At 42.9% G+C, this 18,543-nt stretch overlaps 1 protein-coding gene across 1 annotated transcript; it reads left to right on the forward strand.

Annotated features, from left to right (window-relative positions):
* Positions 1–48: 48 nt before the first annotated feature.
* On the forward strand, positions 49–18,201 carry PSMG2 (proteasome assembly chaperone 2). Its single transcript, XM_059039916.2, has 7 exons — positions 49–322; positions 2,236–2,407; positions 5,350–5,408; positions 13,368–13,486; positions 14,346–14,519; positions 16,940–17,060; positions 17,902–18,201. Exons 1-7 carry the CDS (start codon positions 266–268, stop codon positions 17,992–17,994), a joined length of 795 nt encoding a protein of 264 aa, XP_058895899.1. The 5' UTR covers positions 49–265; the 3' UTR covers positions 17,995–18,201.
* Positions 18,202–18,543: the final 342 nt, after the last annotated feature.

Consider the following 18,543-nt stretch of genomic DNA (forward strand, 5'->3'; position numbering starts at 1 on the left):
TCAGTCATCTCGGCCAGCGCCCCCCGCTCGGCCCCGCCCGCCGCCTCCGCGCTGTGCCCGCCGGCTCCCCGCGGCGCCGCCCCTGCCACCGCCCCTCCACGCAGGCCCTGCCGCGCGCCGCCTCGGCAGACAGTGGGACGGGCACCTCAGGACCCCGCGCCGGGGGCCTCGAAGGACCCCGCGCCTAAGGCCTCGTAGGACCCCGCGCGCCTCCCGCCTGCACTTCCGGCCGCAGGCTCTTCCAGCTGTAGCAGCCGACTAGACCATGTTCGTCCCCTGCAGGGACTCGGTCCCCGAGCTCGCGGGGTGCACGCTCCTGATGGTGAGTCCGGCCTCGGGGGAGGGGGCGGGGTGGGGGTCCGAGCGGCGGTCCCCGGACGCGCGCGAGTTTGCGGCCCCGAGTCCTGGTGGCTGAGAGCGGAACGTGCGGGGGAGTGACCTGTGCTCAGCTGGTGTAGTACGGGCCACTCGCTTTACATTTCATCCTGGAAAACCTTTTCTCAGCTAGTTCGGGAGTCAGGTTCAAGCTAGCCAATCGTTGTCATTAGCCTGGAAACTACAGACGGGTTGCTGAAGACTTTTGCTCACTCAGTGAGCGTTCTGTGGTGTCAAAATGTGACAAAAAGACTAGATTTTTGTCCTCAAGGAGTTTGCAGTTTAGTTGGAAACACATGTATATAAGTAAGGCTAGAACGTTGAAAAAGATACAGAAAGGGCCTAGTATTTATTGGGAGGGGGAGGGACCCAAGGACCTCTTAAGAAAAGCTTCATATTTGGAATTTAAAAAACAAACAAACAAACAAAAACTTATAGAGGGCTTCCCTGGTGGCGCAGTGGTTGAGAGTCCGCCTGCCAATGCAGGGGACACGGGTTCGTGCCCCGGTCCAGGAAGATCCCACATGCCGCGGAGTGGCTGGGCCCGTGAGCCATGGCCACTGAGCCTGCGCGTCCGGAGCCTGTGCTCCGCAACGGGAAGGGCCACGACAGTGAAAGGCCCGCGTACCGGAAAAAAAAAAAAAAAAAAAAAAGTTTAAAAAAACTTATAGATACAGAGAACGGATTGGTGCTTGCCAGTAGGGGTGGATAAATTGGGTGAAGGGGGTCAAAAATACAAATCTCGGGCTTCCCTGATGGTGCAGTGGTTGAGAGTCCGCCTGCCGATGCAGGGGACGCGGGTTCGTGCCCCAGGCCGGGAAGATCCCACATGCTGCGGAGCGGCTGGGCCCGTGAGCCATGGCCACTGAGCCTGCGCGTCCGGAGCCTGTGCTCCGCAACAGGAGAGGCCACAACAGTGAGAGGCCCGCGTACCACAAAAAAAAAAAAAAAAGTACAAATCTCTAGTCAAAAATAAGTCGTGGGATGTAACTCGAAGCATGGTGACTATAGTTAATACTGTATTGTACATTTGAAAGTTGTTAACAGAGTAGATCTTAAGAAGTTCTCATTACAAGAAAAAAAGTTTTTTCTGCCTGAGTGGTGTTGGTTGCTAACTAGACCTGTTGAGGAGATCATATTGCAGTATGTACAGATGTCGAATCACAATGTTGTACACCTGAAATTAATATAATGTTATATGTCAATTATATCTTAGTTTTTTAAAAGGATGATGGTAATAGAAAAGTTACTTTTTGATAATTTTCATCATAATAGTGCACACAAGAAATATTAATGGGGACTTGCCTGGTGGTCCAGTGGTTAGGACTTCACCCTTCCACTGCAGGGAGCACAGGTTTGATCCCTGGTCCAGGAACTAAGATCTCGTATGCTGCGTGGCCAAAAAAGAAATAAAATGTCAATAAATACTTAAATTAGCATGTGATAGTGTACTGAGGAAGGAAATTTGACTTCATTTCAAAGTATCTCCCTGAAAAATATTTATTAATCACAAAAGAGAAAAGGCGTTTTTGCAGGAGATACCTGGCAAGAAAAAAAGAAAAAGAAAAATGTCATAGAGAAAGTAATGTCCAAAAGATACTAGTGGTACCCTTGACAGTGGAGTGGTAAAGAGGGAAGCCATGCTGGGTTGAAGAAATGGAAGATTCATTCCATTGGGGTATTCAGTAAGTGTTCAATCAGTAGTCTGAAAGGTGGAGCTAATGAAGGGGTCAGAATCCAGCTGTGATTCACCTGAGCATAAGCATGCAGTACCAGTACTGTGATTGTTGTTTTCTGACTAAACTTTTTAAAGTGTGCTAATTTGGTTGACTTAATGAATATATTATTTTACTGTTTCAGCCAGCAGTATCTGTTGGAAATGTTGGCCAGCTTGCAATAGATCTGATTATTTCTACACTGAATATGTGTAAGATTGGTTACTTCTATACTGATTGTCTTGTGCCGATGGTTGGAAACAATCCATATGCAACTGCAGAAGAAAATTCAACAGAACTCAGTATAAATGCTGAAGGTGTGTTATATTCTCCTACAAGGTAGAGTTGTTTTAAATCAGAATCAGACCCTCCTAGTATGTCCTGCAGCACCTGGCACCGGCTCTGTGCAGAGTTCAGGGCACTGTGTTCTCCTCTCCTGCATACACCCTGGTTTAGGCCTTAGCCTTTCCTAAATGGCAGCTCCCTTGAGAGATGTGGTTGTATTTGTATCCTTGGATGGAATTTGAGATACCTATTTGTTTAACGTGGGGTTTTTCCCTTTTATCCTCAGTTTTATTTTCTCTCCTTACTGGCGTGGGTAAGCATCATTAATACCAGGGAGAGAGAATTCCACTGGGCTCAGTCTCGTATGTTTAATATATGCTACCTCACACAGGCCTCTGCCATCCTTTCACGTTGTAGAATCCGTCGTAACACTGACGAGGCTCAGAGAGGCCGAGTTTCCTAACACTGCAGTAGGTGTGGGCTCTTCCCACGCCATACATCTCCACAGTTCCTTGTTGCACTGTCAAGCTGGGTTAGTTGGGGCACACAGTTTACAGCCCCCGACCACTGTGTTCATGATGAGACTGCCCTTCGGGAGGAGAGGAAAACAAAGGAGCCTCCAGTTACCTGGCATGATGAGCAGCTGCTGCCTTGGCCTCTCAGTCTTCGGTTTACCAGTTTAAGGTAGAAGCCAAAGGTGACAGGATGACAGAGGAGCATGAAAGACCGTAGGTGGACCGAGAAACAAGTGAGGAAGCATTTTGGGTCAGTCTTATTAACCATGTCATTAGCTTGCGATAATGAAATACACTTTAGAAAGATGGTTTTGTTAACACTAGATAATTTCAATTATTGCCTTGAAGGACAAAGGACTATAAATGGTAGAACTAGAATTTTTATATTTAGACTAATGATAACAACTGTCATTTGTTGAGTATCTCCTCTGAGCTGAACACTGTGTATTTACATGTGTTAATTCACTTAATGCTCATAACTACTCCATGGGTGGTTTTATAGTTCAGGGAACCAGTGCACAGAGAAGTTATGGTCCCATGATTAATCGAGCCAGCCTGACCCAGAGACCTGCCTCCCCGTCACCTGCTAATGCACCTTCGCTCCAGCGGAAGACCCACTGGCTTTTTCCTCTGACACAAACTGGCAGCAGGTCTATTGGGTACAGTTCTTTAATCCACTTTTTAATTTTTTAAGATGAGGTGTCTTTTTGAAATAAATTATAGACATCACAACATTCCACCCCCAAATATGTAAGTATGCACCTCTTATAGTACATTTTTTTACATAGCTAAAACACCATTGCATTTAACAAAATTAGCAATATCTTCCTATACCCTATCCATATTCAGAGAGGCCCAGTTTACCCAAAACTGTCCTTTAAAGTTAGTTTGTCCAGACCAGGCCATAGTACTTCTGATTATCATGCCTTTGAAATCTGTTACCCTACATAATCTCTTTCCCTTCTTTGCAAAACTGATTTATTGAAGGAAAAAACTGGACACATTGTCCTATAGAATGTCCCACCTTCTACGTTTGTCTGATTGCTTCATGTGGTGTCATTTGCTATGTTCCTCTAGTTTCTGTATTTTATGAAACTGGAGTTAGGAAAAAAGGTTATTTAAAAGCTAAATATTTTTGGCCAGAATACATGAAAGGCGATGTTACATCACCTGACAAGAAAAAGGATCTGGAAAACAGGGTCTTAACAACATAAAAAGACCTTCGTGATACACTGGTGGAGAACACAAGTGTTGCTGTTGTAGAAAGTGGTACATCTTATATATTAAAGCTCAGCCTGCCCTTTTCCTTAATTCCTAGACCTCCTGCTGTAGCCTCCTTTGCCCCACACATACCTGGTGGTCAGCAGACTCGCTGATGTAGTACAGCCCCGGCCACCCCACGTGCACCAGTCCAATGAGACAACCCTGAAAAGACCTGTATAACAAGAGAGACGTGATCCACCAAAGGCTGTGCCCAAGTCTAGGGTTATTTGTAATCTTTTTACAGTAACTGAAAGCTTACCCCTTGGCACAGTGGCCTAATCACGTGTCCTCGGGCACTCTGTATTTTGTCCTTGGGTCATTTTGGAGCTTCTCATTCTTGGAGGTGAAGTTGGGCAGGACCTCTTAAGCATCAGTAAAGTGGGCCCCTTGTAGAATCTGATGAAAATTCTGGATCCTTTTTGCAGAAAAAATTCACACAGGTCGACTCACAAAAATTTTTGCATGTTATTTTAGGTCTTTCAAAAACTCCTAAAGAACACAAATGTACCTATTGCGGGTATTTTATTACACAGCTAACATTTGCCACATGTTATTCTTCCTTCTTCTAATCCCAATGACTGTTGCTGTTCTCTAGAGAGAAGGGGAAAGAATATCAGAAACCAAAAACGGTCTTAAGAATGATGTCATTTGTCATAATGCTAGAAATTTCTAGGGGAATAATTCTCTGGTTTTACAGTCAAAGAAGAGAAATAGGGGCTTCCCTGGTGGCGCAGTGGTTGAGAATCCGCCTGCCGATGCAGGAGACACGGGTTCGTGCCCTGGTCCGGGAAGATCCCACATGCCGCGGAGCGACTAAGCCCGTGAGCCATGGCCGCTGGGCCTGTGCGTCCGGAGCCTGGGCTCCGCAACGGGAGAGGCCACAACAGTGAGAGGCCCGCATACCGCAAAAAAAAAAAAAAAAAAAAAAAAAAAGAAGAGAAATAATTTTTGATAATTTTCTTACAGTTAACTTTTCAGCACTGAATGTATTCCATAGAATAAAGCCCACAGGTGAATTCTGAGGTATTAAAGTGTTTTGTTTTAACTAAATGACATAGTGCATATGTTCTATATTTTAACTATCAAAAACATTTAGATACAGAAGTTGTCCTAGTTCAGCTTTTTATCATTATAACTTCACTTGTATGACTCCTTCAATTTAACTATCACTTGGTTTCATTTTCTTGGACTTGCAGTGTATGCATCGCCTTCAAAGAAACTAGTGGCTCTTCAGTTAAGATCCATTTTTATTAAGGTTAGTATGTTATTTTTGCCTTCTTAAGTTTATTAAAGTACAATATAATGAGAAAATACTGAGTCATTATCATTAAGACTCAGAAATCATTTCTTTGTTTATGTTTATACGGTTAAGCAAGGTCTGATTCTATAGAGAAATATTCATAAAATTTCGGAGTTGTTAGTATTATTTCATGAATATATTGAAAGGAATCGGGACATATAGCTTGGGTCTTATATATTCCCGATTCACGTAGCATTGGTGAAAAACTTTAAGCATATAAATATTACAGGTTTATTCTATTTGAGTTACATTTCAAACTGGTGGCATCTACATAAAAATTATATATATATGAAAATATTTTCTGAATCCAACTTCTTTCATCTTCCGCTGCCACCACTCCAGTCCAGCCACCCCCTCCCTCATGCCCGGATTCTGCTTCCGCACCACCCGCCCCGCAGACAGCTCCACTCATGATCCTTTAAATCTCAATCAAAGCACGTCACTTCTGCCTTCCAAACATGCCAGTAGCTTCCCATCTCAAAGAGAGTTCACAGCCCTCACCATGGCCCGACAGGCCCTACATCTCTGACGTGGCAGCCACTAGACACATGTAGCTGTTTAAATTTTGACTCACTCATTAAAAGTAAGTAAAATTAAAAATTCAGTTCCTCTGTCCCAGTAGCCACACTGCAAGTTCTCCACAGCCATGCGTGGCGAGCAGCTGCCGTAAAGAGCATTTGGTTACCTTGGAGCGTCTGCGGGGCAGCTCGTTCCCTGGCCCCACATCCAGCTGTCCTGCGTGCCTGTCCCTTGCTCCCCCTCTTACTTGCCCTGCTCCAGCCACGCTGGCCACCCTGTGCTGTTCAAACACATTAAGCTCATCCTGTCTCAGTCTTCACAGTAGTTTCTCTGCCTGGACCACTTTTCCACTGGACACCTGAATGGCTCACTTCCTTTAGTCTTTGCTTAACTGTCCCTCATCAGAAAGGCCTCCCCCCAGCACCATTTCTCTCCTCTTATCCTGAGCTAGTTTTCTTCTTGACTCCTCACTTCCCACCTCTGATAGAAAGGAAGTTCCCTGAGAAAAGTGACAAGGTGTCATTCACTCCTGTATCCTCGGCTTCTAGACAGAGCCTTGGTGTAGAGTGGATTGAGGTACCACCTGTTCAGGGGGATAGAAAGGTCTCCCCTTCCTGGGGGACCTTCCACACACCCCCACAGTCACCATGTTGTAGGAGCGGGATCTCACGGGTGCACTTCTTCACGTCTGGCCTCCTTTACTCCACATTCTGTCTGCGACGTGCTTCCACATTGTTGCAGGTGGAGGTAATTACTTCCTTCTCACCTCTGTGCATGAATCTGTTGTGTAAATAAACCATGATTTACCCATACTGTTGATGGAACATTTGATTTTTTTCCAGTTTGAGGCTATCATGAATGGATCTATGGTTATTTTAATATTTATCACTCTTTCCTTAGTTAACAATATCACACATAAAGTTTGGCAGTGAGAGTTCTAGCATTTTTACATTGTGCCACGTGGCTTTTTTGTTCTCTTCCTAATATCAGTGTAAGTTCGAGAAGTAAGATGGACAATTCAGACACTTCTAAATGAATTTTTTTAAATTTTTATTTATTTATTGGCTGTGTTGGGTCTTTGTTGCTGCATGTGGGCTTTCTCTAGTTGTGGCAAGCAGGGGCTACTCTTGGTTGTGGTGCGCAGGCGTTGGGCGGGGGCTGCTCGGCTTCTCATTGCAGTGGCTTCTCTTGTTGCAGAGCACAGGCTCTAGGCACGTGGGCTTTGGCAGTTGCAGCACGCAGGCTCAGTAGTTGTGGCTTGCGGGCTCTAGAGCACAGGCTCAATAGTTGTGGCGCACAGGCTTAGTTGCTCCATGGCATGTGGGATCTTCCCAGACCAGGGCTCAAACCCATGTCCCCTGCATTGGCAGGCAGATTCTTAACCACTGTGCCACCAGGGAAGTCCCTGAAATTGTTGATAGATGTAAATAAAGAGTGATTTCAAAGTAGCAAACATTTTTTGAGCATAGATAATTTGCACCAATAATTCTCTAAATACTTCAAGGCATGTTTCTCTACTCAGTCCTCACAACAATCCTAGGAGGCAGATGCTAATTATTTTCATTTTACAAGTGAGAAATCGGAAACACAGAAGCTCAGGCAGCTTGCTCAAGCCGTGTGGTCCATGGGTGGAGCCAGCATTCTAGACCCGGCAGCCTGGCTCTGGAGCTGGCCTCTCTTAACCACGACACAAACTGCCCTTCTGTTTTTAAAAGGTAGCCGTTTCTTACCTGTGTTTTAAATTTTATTGAATAATTATTTTATTAATAGTCTCTGAAAAGAGTTTCCATAAAGTGGGTTTTCCCCCCAAATTTTATGACTCAGATCAGTCACCTGTTCACATCGTGCCACACCTGCTTGATTCTCTTTGTGCAAGTACACACAGTTTCCTCCTGCCAAACAGTCCAAAAGGAGGCTGCTGACATCATGTTGCTCACTCCATATGAGAAGGGGACTCTCCTTCACACACAACCTCACTACCACAACACTGCCACACACCTAGAAAGTCAGCATTCAGTGAATTATTAAGTACTAGCATTCAACATATTCAGATTCCCCAGTTGTTCCCCAGATATCCTTCAATTCTGGATCCAGGCAAGGTTTGTGTGTTGCCTTAGGCTGTTAGATCTTTTCAGTTGGTGTTCAGGGTAGAGCTGCCCTCCTCTTTCTGTGATTCAGAATATTGATACCTCTGAGGGACCCAGGCCAGATTTTCAGCCTTCTGGATTCACCTAACTGTTTCTTTCTGATCAGATTTGGGGCAGAAATTTCTGGCAAGAACGTCTCATAGATAACCACGTGGTGGTTTTTGAGTAACAATAGATCACTGAAGTACAGAACAGGGAAATTGAAATCTAGATTCCTCACACTTACCTTATCTCTACTTGTAAAGATAAAATAAATAGTCATTGTGGGGTGCCTTCAAGATGGTGGAGGAGTAAGACGTGGTGATCACCTTCCTCCCCACAAATACATCAAAACTACATCTACATGTGGAACAGCTCCTACAGAACACCTACTGAACGCTGGCAGAAGACCTCAGACTTCCCAAAAGGCAAGAAACTCCCCATATACCTGCATACGGCAAAAGAAAAAAGGAAAAACAGAGACAAAAGAATAGGGACAGGACCTGCACCTCTGGGAGGGAGCTGTGAAGAAGGAAAAGTTTCCACACACTAGGAAGCCCCTTCACTGGTGGAGATGGGGGGTGGCTGGGGGGAAGCTTTGGAGCCACAGAGGAGAGCGCAGCAACAGGGGGGTGCAGAGGGCAAAGTGGAGAGATTCCCGTGCTGAGGATTGGTGCTGACCAGCACTCACCAGCCCGAGAGGCTTGTCTGCTCACCCACTGGGGCACGTGGGGACTGGGAGCTGAGGCTCAGGCATCGGAGGTCAGATCCCAGGGAGAGGACTGGGGTTGGCTGTGTGAAGACAGCCTGAAGGGGGCTAGTGTGCCACAGCTAACAGGGAGGGAGTCCAGGGTAAATTCTGGACCTGTCTAAGATGCAAGAGACCATTGTTTGGGGATACGCGAGGAGAGGGGATTCAGAGCACCACCTAAACAACCTCCAGAGATGGGTGTGAGCTGTAGCTATCAGTGCGGACCCCAGAGACGGGCATGAGATGCTAAGGCTGCTGCTGCAGCCACCAAGAAGCCTGTGTGCAAGCACAGGTCACTATCCACACCTCCCCTCCTGGGAGCCTGTGTGGCCCACCACTGCCAGTGTCCTGTGATCCAGGGACAGCTTCCCCGGGAGAACACATGGTGCACCTCAGGCTGTTGCAACGTCACGCCAGCCTCTGCCACCACAGGCTCGCCTCACATTCCATACCCCTCCCTCCCCTCAGCTTGAGTGAGCCAGAGCCCCCTAAGCAGCCACTTCTTTAACCCTGTCCTGTCTGGGTGGGGAAGAGATGTCCTCACGTGACCTACACACAGAAGCAGGGCCAAATCCAAAGCTGAACCCCAGGAGCTGTGTGAACAAAGAAGAGAAAGGAAAATCTCTCTCAGCAGCCTCAGGAGCAGCGGATTAAATCTCCACAATCAACTTGATGTACCCTACATCTCTGGAATACCTGAATAGACAACAAATCATCCCAAAATTGAGGCAGTGGACTTTGGTAGCAGCTGTAGACTTGGGGTTTTCCTTCTGTATCTAATTTGTTTCTGGTTTTTTGTTGTTGTTGTTTCTGGTTTTATGTTTTTAGTTTAGTATTTAGAGCTTATTATCATTGGTAGATTTGTTTATTGATTTGGTTGCTCTCTTCCTTTTTTATTATTTAATATATATATATTTTTTCCTCTTTCTCTTTTTGTGAGTGTGTATGTGTATGCTTCTTTGTGTGATTTTGTCTGTATACATTTGCATTTGCCATTTGTCCTAGGGTTCTGACTGAGCATTATTTGGTTTTGGGGGGGTTTTTTAGTATAGTTTTTAGCACTTGTTATCATTGTTGGATTAGTTTTTTGGTTTGGTTGCTCATGAGAGATTACTACAAGCACCTATATGCCAATAAAATGGACAACCTGGAAGAAATGGACAAATTCTTAGAAAAGCACAACCTGCCAAGGCTGAACCAGGAAGAAATAGAAAATATAAACAGACCAATTACAAGCACTGAAATTGAAACTGTCATTAAAAATCTTCAAACAAACAAAAGCCCAGGACCAGATGGCTTCACAGGCAAATTCTATCAAACATTTAGAGAAGAGCTAACACCTATCCTTCGCAAACTCTTCCAAAATATAGCAGAGGGAGGAACACTCGCAAACTCATTCTACGAGGCCACCATCACCCTGATACCAAAACCAGACAAAGATACCACAAAAAAAAAAAAGCTACAGGCCAATATCACTGATGAACATAGATGCAAAAGTCCTGAACAAAATACTAGCAAACAGAATCCAGCAGCACATTAAAAGGATCAATACACCATGATCAAGTGGGGTTTATCCCAGTAATGCAAGGATTCTTCAATATATGAAAATCAATCAATGTGATAAACCATGTTAACAAATTGAAGGAGAAAAACCATATAATCATCTCATTAGATGCAGAAACGGTTTCAACAAAATTCAACAACCATTTATGATAAAAACCCTCTAGAAAGTAGACATAGAGGGAACTTACCTCAACATAACAAAGGCCATATATGACAAACCCATAGCCAACATCGTTCTCAATGGTGAAAAACTGAAACCATTTCCACTAAGATCAGGAACAAGGCAAGGTTGCCCACTCTCACCACTATTATTCAACATAGTTTTGGAAGTTTTAGCCACAGCAATCAGAGAAGAAAAAGAAATAAAAGGAATACAAATTGGAAAAGAAGAAGCACAACTGTCACTGTTTGCAGATGACATACTATACGTAGAGAATCCTAAAGATGCTACCAGAAAACTACCAGAGCTAATAAATGAATTTGGTAAAGTAGCAGGATACAAAATTAATGCACAGAAATCTCTTGCATTCCTATACACTAATGATGAAAAATCTGAAAAAGAAATTAAGGAAACAATCCCATTTACCATTGCAACAAAAAGAATAAAATACCTAGGAATAAACCTACCTAAGGAGACAAAACACCTGTATGCAGAAAACTATAAGACACTGTTGAAAGAAATTAAAGATGATACTGACAGATGGAGAGATACACCATGTTCTTGGATTGGAAGAATCAACATTGTGAAAATGACGCTACTACCCAAAGCAATCTACAGATCCAGTGCAATCCCTATCACACTACCAATGGCATTTTTCACAGAACTAGAACAAAAAATTTCACAATTTGTATGGAAACACAAAAGACCCCGAATAGCCAAAGCAATCTTGAGAATGAAAAATGGAGCTGGAGGAATCAGGCTCCCTGACTTCAGACTATACTAGAAAACTACAGTAATCAAGACAGTATGGTACTGGCACAAAAACAGAAATATAGATCAATGGAACAGGATAGAGAGCCCAGAGATAAACCCACGCACCTATGGTCACCTTATCTTTGATAAAGGAGGCAAGAATATACAGTGGAGAAAAGACAGCCTCTTCAGCAAGTGGGGCTGGGAAAAATGGACAGCTACATGTAAAAGAATGAAATTAGCACACTCCCTAACACCATACACAAAAATAAACTCAAAATGGATTAAAGACCTAAATGTAAGGCCAGACACTATAGAGCTCTTAGAGGAAAACATAGGCAGAACACTCCATGACATAAATCACAGCAAGTTCCTTTTTGACCCACCTCCTGGAGAAATGGAAATAAAAACAAAAGTAAATAAATGGGACCTAATGAAAGTTAAAGCTTTTGCATGGCAAAGGAAACCATAAACAAGATGAAAAGACAACCCTTAGAATGGGAGAAAATATTTGCAAACAAAGCAACTGACAAAGGATTAATCTCCAGAATATACAAGCAGCTCATGCAGCTCAATATCAAAAAACAATCCAATCCAAAAATGGGCAGAAGACCGAAACAGACATTTCTCCAAAGAAGATATACAGATTGCCAACAAACACATGAAAGGATGCTGAACATCACTAATCATTTAGAGAAATGCAAATCAAAACTACAATGAGGTATCACCTCACACCGGTCAGAATGGCCATCATCATAAAATCTACAAACAATAAATGCTGGAGAGGGTGTGGAGAAAGGGAACCCTCTTGCACTGTTGGTGGGAATGTAAATTGATACAGCCACTATGGAGAACAGTATGGAGGTTTCTTAAAAAACTACAAATAGAACTACCATACAACCCAGCAATCCCACTATATATATATATCCTGAGAAAACCATAATTCGAAAGAGTCATGTGCCACAATGTTCATTGCAGCTCTATTTTCAATAGCCAGGACTTGGAAGCAACCTAAGTGTCCATCAACAGATGAATGGTTAAAGAAGATGTGGCACATATATACAATGGAATATTACTCAGCCATAAAAAGAAACAATATTGAGTCATTTGTAGTGAGGTGGATGGACCTAAAGTCTGTCATACAGAGTGGAGTAAGTCAGAAAGAGAAAAACAAATACTGTATGCTAACACATATATATAGAATTTAAAAAAAAACAAAAAAATTGTCACGAAGAACCTAGTGGCAAGACAGGAATAAAGATGCAGACCTACTAGAGAATGGACTTGAGGATATGGGGAGGGAGAAGGGTAAGCTGGGACAAAGTGAGAGAGTGGCATGGACATATATACACTACCAAATGGAAAGTAGATAGCTAGTGGGAAGCAGCCACATAGCACAGGGAGATCAGCTTGGTGCTTTGTGACCACTCTGAGGGGTGGGATTAGGGAGGGTGGGAGGGAGATGCAAGAGGGAGGAGATATGGGGATGTATGTATACGTATAGCTGATTCAGTTTGTTATACAGCAAAAACTAACACACCATTGTAAAGCAATTCTACTCCAATAAAGATGTTAAAAAAAATAATAACAATAGGACTTCCCTGGTGGCGCAGTGGTTGAGAGTCCGCCTGCCGATGCAGGGGACACGGGTTCGTGCCCCGGTCTGGGAAGATCCCACATGCTGCAGAGCGGCTGGGCCCGTGAGCCATGGCCACTGAGCCTGCGCGTCCAGAGCCTGTATTCCGCAACGGGGGAGGCCACAGCAATGAGAGGCCCATGTACTGCAAGAAAAATTTTTTTAAAAAAGAAATAGTCATTGCTCCTCATCTTTCACCTTCAGTCTAAGGACAGTAAGTGGATCTAAAAATAATTATAATTTTAGTATATACAAACTATATATCATCACATACCATGGGTTATGTGATGATAACCTAAATAAAATAACCTTAAAACCTAGTCTAAATACTATATAGACTACTCTTATTATAACTCTAGGATCTAACTTTTCTATTTTTGTTTTATTCTTTCAATGGTATACAAAGTATAAATCAAAGTCATTCTGTGAGAAACTGCTTTCCTGGGTGAAAAGCAGCAACTGTGCCAAAGTTGTTGTTCTTTCAAGCAGCCACTCGTATCACCGTAATGACCTCCAGCTCCGCAGGTATGTCTCTGTCTTTGGAAAAGTATTTTGCTATGGTTTATACAGTTATTAGGATGATTTCTGTATTAAAAGGTTAAAATAAAAATTTAAAGCCATGTATATCCTTTCTTGTCCTCCCTGGAATTTAGAAAGAAGGAGGTAAAGAACATGAGCCAGGAGGAGTAGAGGTGGGGGGCCCTTGACATTCCCAGGGCTGCAGCACTGGGATCCTAGGGTAAAAGCGGGAATGGTTCTGGAGCCGTGCTCTGCTGTGTGGTATCACATGCCTGGCAGCACCACAAACCTCAGCTGATGAAGAGAAAGGAGAAAGGGTACCTGATGTTTGTTGGTTGATCGTTTTTCAAAGACTGGATTGATGTTTCTATTTATTTCCATATATTCAACCATTTGTATTTGCAGAACTCCAGTTGCCTTTAAGTATAGCTCCCAGGCATGTCAGATTGAATTCTTAAATAGAAAACAAAGTATCCAAGACTTAAAAATCTAAACTAGTTTATTACATTATAATTTCTTCACCTGTAAAATTCTGATGAAGAAATTATTAGCCAAGAGTAACCTTTCAAGACTAGACTTAGTTTCTGGGACTCTCACAGTGGGCCTGGTGGAGCGTGGCTGTGGACATCTTCACGCTGGCCTGGCCTTGGGTTAAGTTTTCCTGTGTCTACGCTCTCCCCTAAATTTGTAAATAGCAAGTCAGAGCAATATTTTTACATGTTGCTCTTCCATAGACTGCTAAAACGCGTGTTTTGCTTTGTGCAGCAGAATATATGGAGAACAAGATAATTTTTGCTAAAAGAACTGTTAACTGTCTTAATGTACGTATTTGTGAGTTTTTAGTTAATTATATGATTGTTTCCAGTACTCCCTTCAGGTACCTACTTACACCTTCCATGCAAAAAAGTGTTCAGAATAAAATACAGAGCCTTAACTGGGAAGAAATGGAAAAAAGCCCACGCATTCCTGAAATAGATGATTCTGAGTTTTGTGTCCGTATTCCTGGAGGAGGTATCACAAAAAAACTCTATGACGAAGGGTGAGCTTACCTGTATATTTGCTGCCCATCTTATCTGAAAATGAAAGTAAGATAACTGGGATAGTGTTTGGAGTACTTACTGGAACTCTGAAAATCTCTTCATTAAATAGGTACCATGTTACATTCAGGCGAAAGATTGAAATGTGGTTATAGAATTGGTTCCTGAAAAGCCATATTTAATGCTTTATTATGTGTGTCATGTTAGGGGTCCTAATACATATTCTGTGCAACCTCTGCAGTCAGTCCTCTTTGCAGTGGCGGTGGTGGTGAGATGTACATAACATTAAATTAACCATTTTTAAGTATACAGTTAAGTGACATTCAGTACATTCATTGTTCTGTACCCATCACCACCATCCACTTTCAGAACTTTGTCATTGTTCTAAATAGAAGATCTATACTCATTAAATAACTCTTGTTTTATACCTGAAAATCTATGCTCTTATTAAAACCATCATTTCCTTCAACTTTTGTTTTTTTCCTAGTCTATCTTCCATTCGTGTTTTCACTTCTTTCCCTGTCTAGCTTATGCCCTTTAGTATAATATATTATTTCACCTCTTTTCTTACCACAGCCTAAAAGCCCTGGCCACCTGGTTATTCTCCACACCTGCCCTACAAACCACCAGCTTTGAATTCATTCAGGCCACATCACCCATGGCCTGCACTTCTGTCAGACCATAGACTGCGGGGCTTAAACAACAGAAATGTATTTGTTCACAGCTCTGGAGGCTGGAGGTCAGGGTGCCGGCCTGGTCGGGTTCTGGGGAGGGCCCTCTTCCTGGCCTGCAGACGGCCACCTTCTGGCTGTGTCCTCACGCAGCAGAGAGAGAGCTCCTTCTTTCCTTGTAAGGCCATGGTCCCATCGGATTAGGGCCCCCTCCTGTGACCTTTCACTGAATTACCTCCTGCCTCCAGATACAGTCGCCCGTGGGTGAGGCTTCCACTTGTAGGTTCTGGAGGGACACAGTCCAGGACACAGCAGCTGCTGTCAGGGTCTCTTGATCGATCCCCTACTGCCTCATTCTGACCTGCCCTGACCACCTCAGCAGCGATGCTGGAATTAACTTTCTAAAATGCAAAACTGATCACAAGCCTCCCTGAGTAAAAATCCATCAGCAGTTTTACTTGCCTTTTGCGGAATCTGGTTCATCCTCCTCAGTGTGCCATCCAGAGCCCTCCAGGCCCCTCTGGCCTGGCCCCCCAGGTGCGCTCTGCACAGATGCTGGCTTCCTGGCCCTCACGGTGTCCCCAGAGCTGTCGCATTCTTCCTTGCTTTTGTTCTCTCTCCTTTTCTCCTCGTCTCCTTTGCAACAACCTACCCGCTTTGCCAGAGTTGGCCCCACGTCGCCTCCTGTATGTCCTTGCTGGTCTCGCCCTTCTCCGTGGGGGGAGGGGGATTCTGCTCTCTTCGTGCTCCCCCCGCACTCTGCCCCTTCAAACTGACTTCTTGCTTCTTTGCAAGTCAGTCTCCTGTCTTTGCTTCTGGCCGTGTCAGAGTAGCTGATAGCAGACTTGCCCTCCTGCCATAAACAATTGGAAACTGGACAACATTAATGAAACAGCTGTTCATCAGACATTGGACACCATGCAGCACTCAGCTGTGAAGCCTGGGAGAAAGCAGTAGAGTCCTGCTATTGCCCCAGCTTCCTGCTGGACTGCAGCATGGGGTGGGGAGACAGGCAGAGTGCAGCCATCTTGCTAAGTCGAGGGGACTGGAGACCAGAGTTGGGGTGGCTGACACAGCTGGAGACTATGAGGCAGAGAACCAGAGGGGGACAGCTGCTGGGGGAAGAGCTCTGGGGCCTGCTTGAGCCCTCCTCAACCCTGAGCTCACAAGTATAGGGTGAAACTGTGAGGGCAGAGAACAAGCTCTGGGCAGCTGTTAACTTTGCCCACAAAGTTAGCAACACTAGACAAAATATTATGAAAGACATGTTCCTCATAGAACATTTTGCAAATGTAGAATAGTCAAAAGAAACAATATTTTAAATACTCAGTTCTGTCACCTAGAATAAACTACCACTACTAATTTCTTGGTCTGTTTTCTGTTTTGAATTAAATTGTTTTCTGTTTTGAATTAAACATTTTGAATTAAATGTTTGTATCTGCAAGAAACCGCAGCTCTACCATCTGTAGCTTTAAAATTCATGCTATTTACGATATTTCTCACAAAATTGATGTTCTTTTAATTTTCCAGCGCAAATCTTGGTGTGGGGCAGGAACATTCATGTGCCCAGGGTGGGTGTTACATGGTTCCTAGTTTTGTCCCTACAAATAGAAGATACATAAGTGATCTTGTGATGTGGCATCTCCTTGCCTAAAACCTGGCAGATTATCTCAGCTATAAAAACAGGCACACTGGAACCATCATCTTGTATCAGTAGAAGAATATCTAATTATTCTTTTTAATTGTTGTAGCTGTTCTAAAGAAATCCCAATGGTGATTCTGCTGAAATTCGTTTCGGAAGGAGACAATATCCCAGATGCGTTAGGTCTTGTTGAATATCTTAATGAATGGCTTCAGATAATCAAACCATGTGTAAGTTTCACTAAAGCTTAAGTCTCTGATTTCTCTGGTTATGTATTCATAAACTTGCATTTTTACATGCTATATAAGTAGACCAAATAAGTGAAAGTTTATGTTAAATTTAGACATCTTTATATAAAATTTAAGTTAGCTGAACTTTTCAAAAGAAGACAGCTAAGCAACCTGTTGTCTACAGTTGTTTCATTAAGGCTGATTTTCAAAAAAAAAAAAAGGAAAATCTTAAGTACTTTGTTGTATTTATTCTTAGTGTTGCATTAATTATACCAGGCAGCTTTTTATAAGGATAAACAAGTCCTCTTTGGAATTCAGGTTTTTCTTTTTTTTTTAAGCAAAGGTATAGCTTTGTGAGCAATACTTTAGCTATTCAATATGCATTATAATTAAAATACTTTTCTCTATTATGAAATAAGAACATGACACCCAGGGAAATCAGTTAGCCTTTAGACATAACAGAAGTAACCTAAGCCTGCTTTACATGGTAGGTGACTGTCTTTTTAATTCAGGCTTTTTTTGAAGAACAAATTGATACAAATCACACAGCATTGATTTTTTTTTTTTAACCACTATTTCTTTTGAATTTGATTTTGCTCCATGGACTCTATTTATAGCCTTTCTGGTTCATATCTTTATGGTTTGGAAATTGAGGAAATTTATCTTCAGCTGATATAAAGACACAAATGTATTACTTTGTTTCTTCCTTACAATAAATCACAGCAAGAAGTGTCAAAACCAAAAGGAACAACGACAACAAAGGGAGAGTTTTGTAATACGTGTTAAAAGGAGATTTAGTGATAAAGTTGAAGGATTACAATATTTTGTTCTTCAATTGCAGCGTGATGACCCCTCAGCATCTGCCTTGCCATGGAAAATGCCGAGTTCCTGGAGGTTACTCTTTGGCAGTGGTCTTCCCCCTGCACTTTTCTGATCCGTTTTCAGTTTTATACCTTATGTCCCAAGATACTTACTACCAACACAACTGTTAAACAACTATATAAAAAGAATGTATTAGGAAATCTTTACTTTTCACAGAAAAATCTCAAAGAAAAATGGATTAACAAAAGGTTGTTTTTGCCATGCTTTTCATCATATACAACAAATGTAAATTTTGTGCAATAAAGTGTTTCCTAAGTAATTTTATCTGAATTTTTTTAAACTCAGACTTCTATATTAGTTTCCTATGTCTGCTGTAACAAATTACCACAAACTTAGTGGCTTAAGACAAAATAAATCTATTATCTTAGAATTCTGGAAGTCAGAATTCCAGAATAGGTCTCACTGGGCTAAGTCAAGGTGCTGGCAGGGCTGCGTTTTCTCTGGAGGGTCTTGGAAAGAATCCGTTTCCTACCGCTTTCCAGCTTCTAGAAGCTGCAGCATTCATGGGTTCATGGCTCCTTCCTCCATCCAGAATAATTTCCCCATCTCAAAAGAGTTTGAGTATAAGAGAAGAGATTTTCGTTTTTGAGTGCCTACTACA

This window comes from Kogia breviceps, chromosome 15 (genome assembly GCF_026419965.1).
Source record: "Kogia breviceps isolate mKogBre1 chromosome 15, mKogBre1 haplotype 1, whole genome shotgun sequence".
In the NCBI taxonomy this organism is placed as follows: Eukaryota; Metazoa; Chordata; class Mammalia; order Artiodactyla; family Physeteridae; genus Kogia; species Kogia breviceps.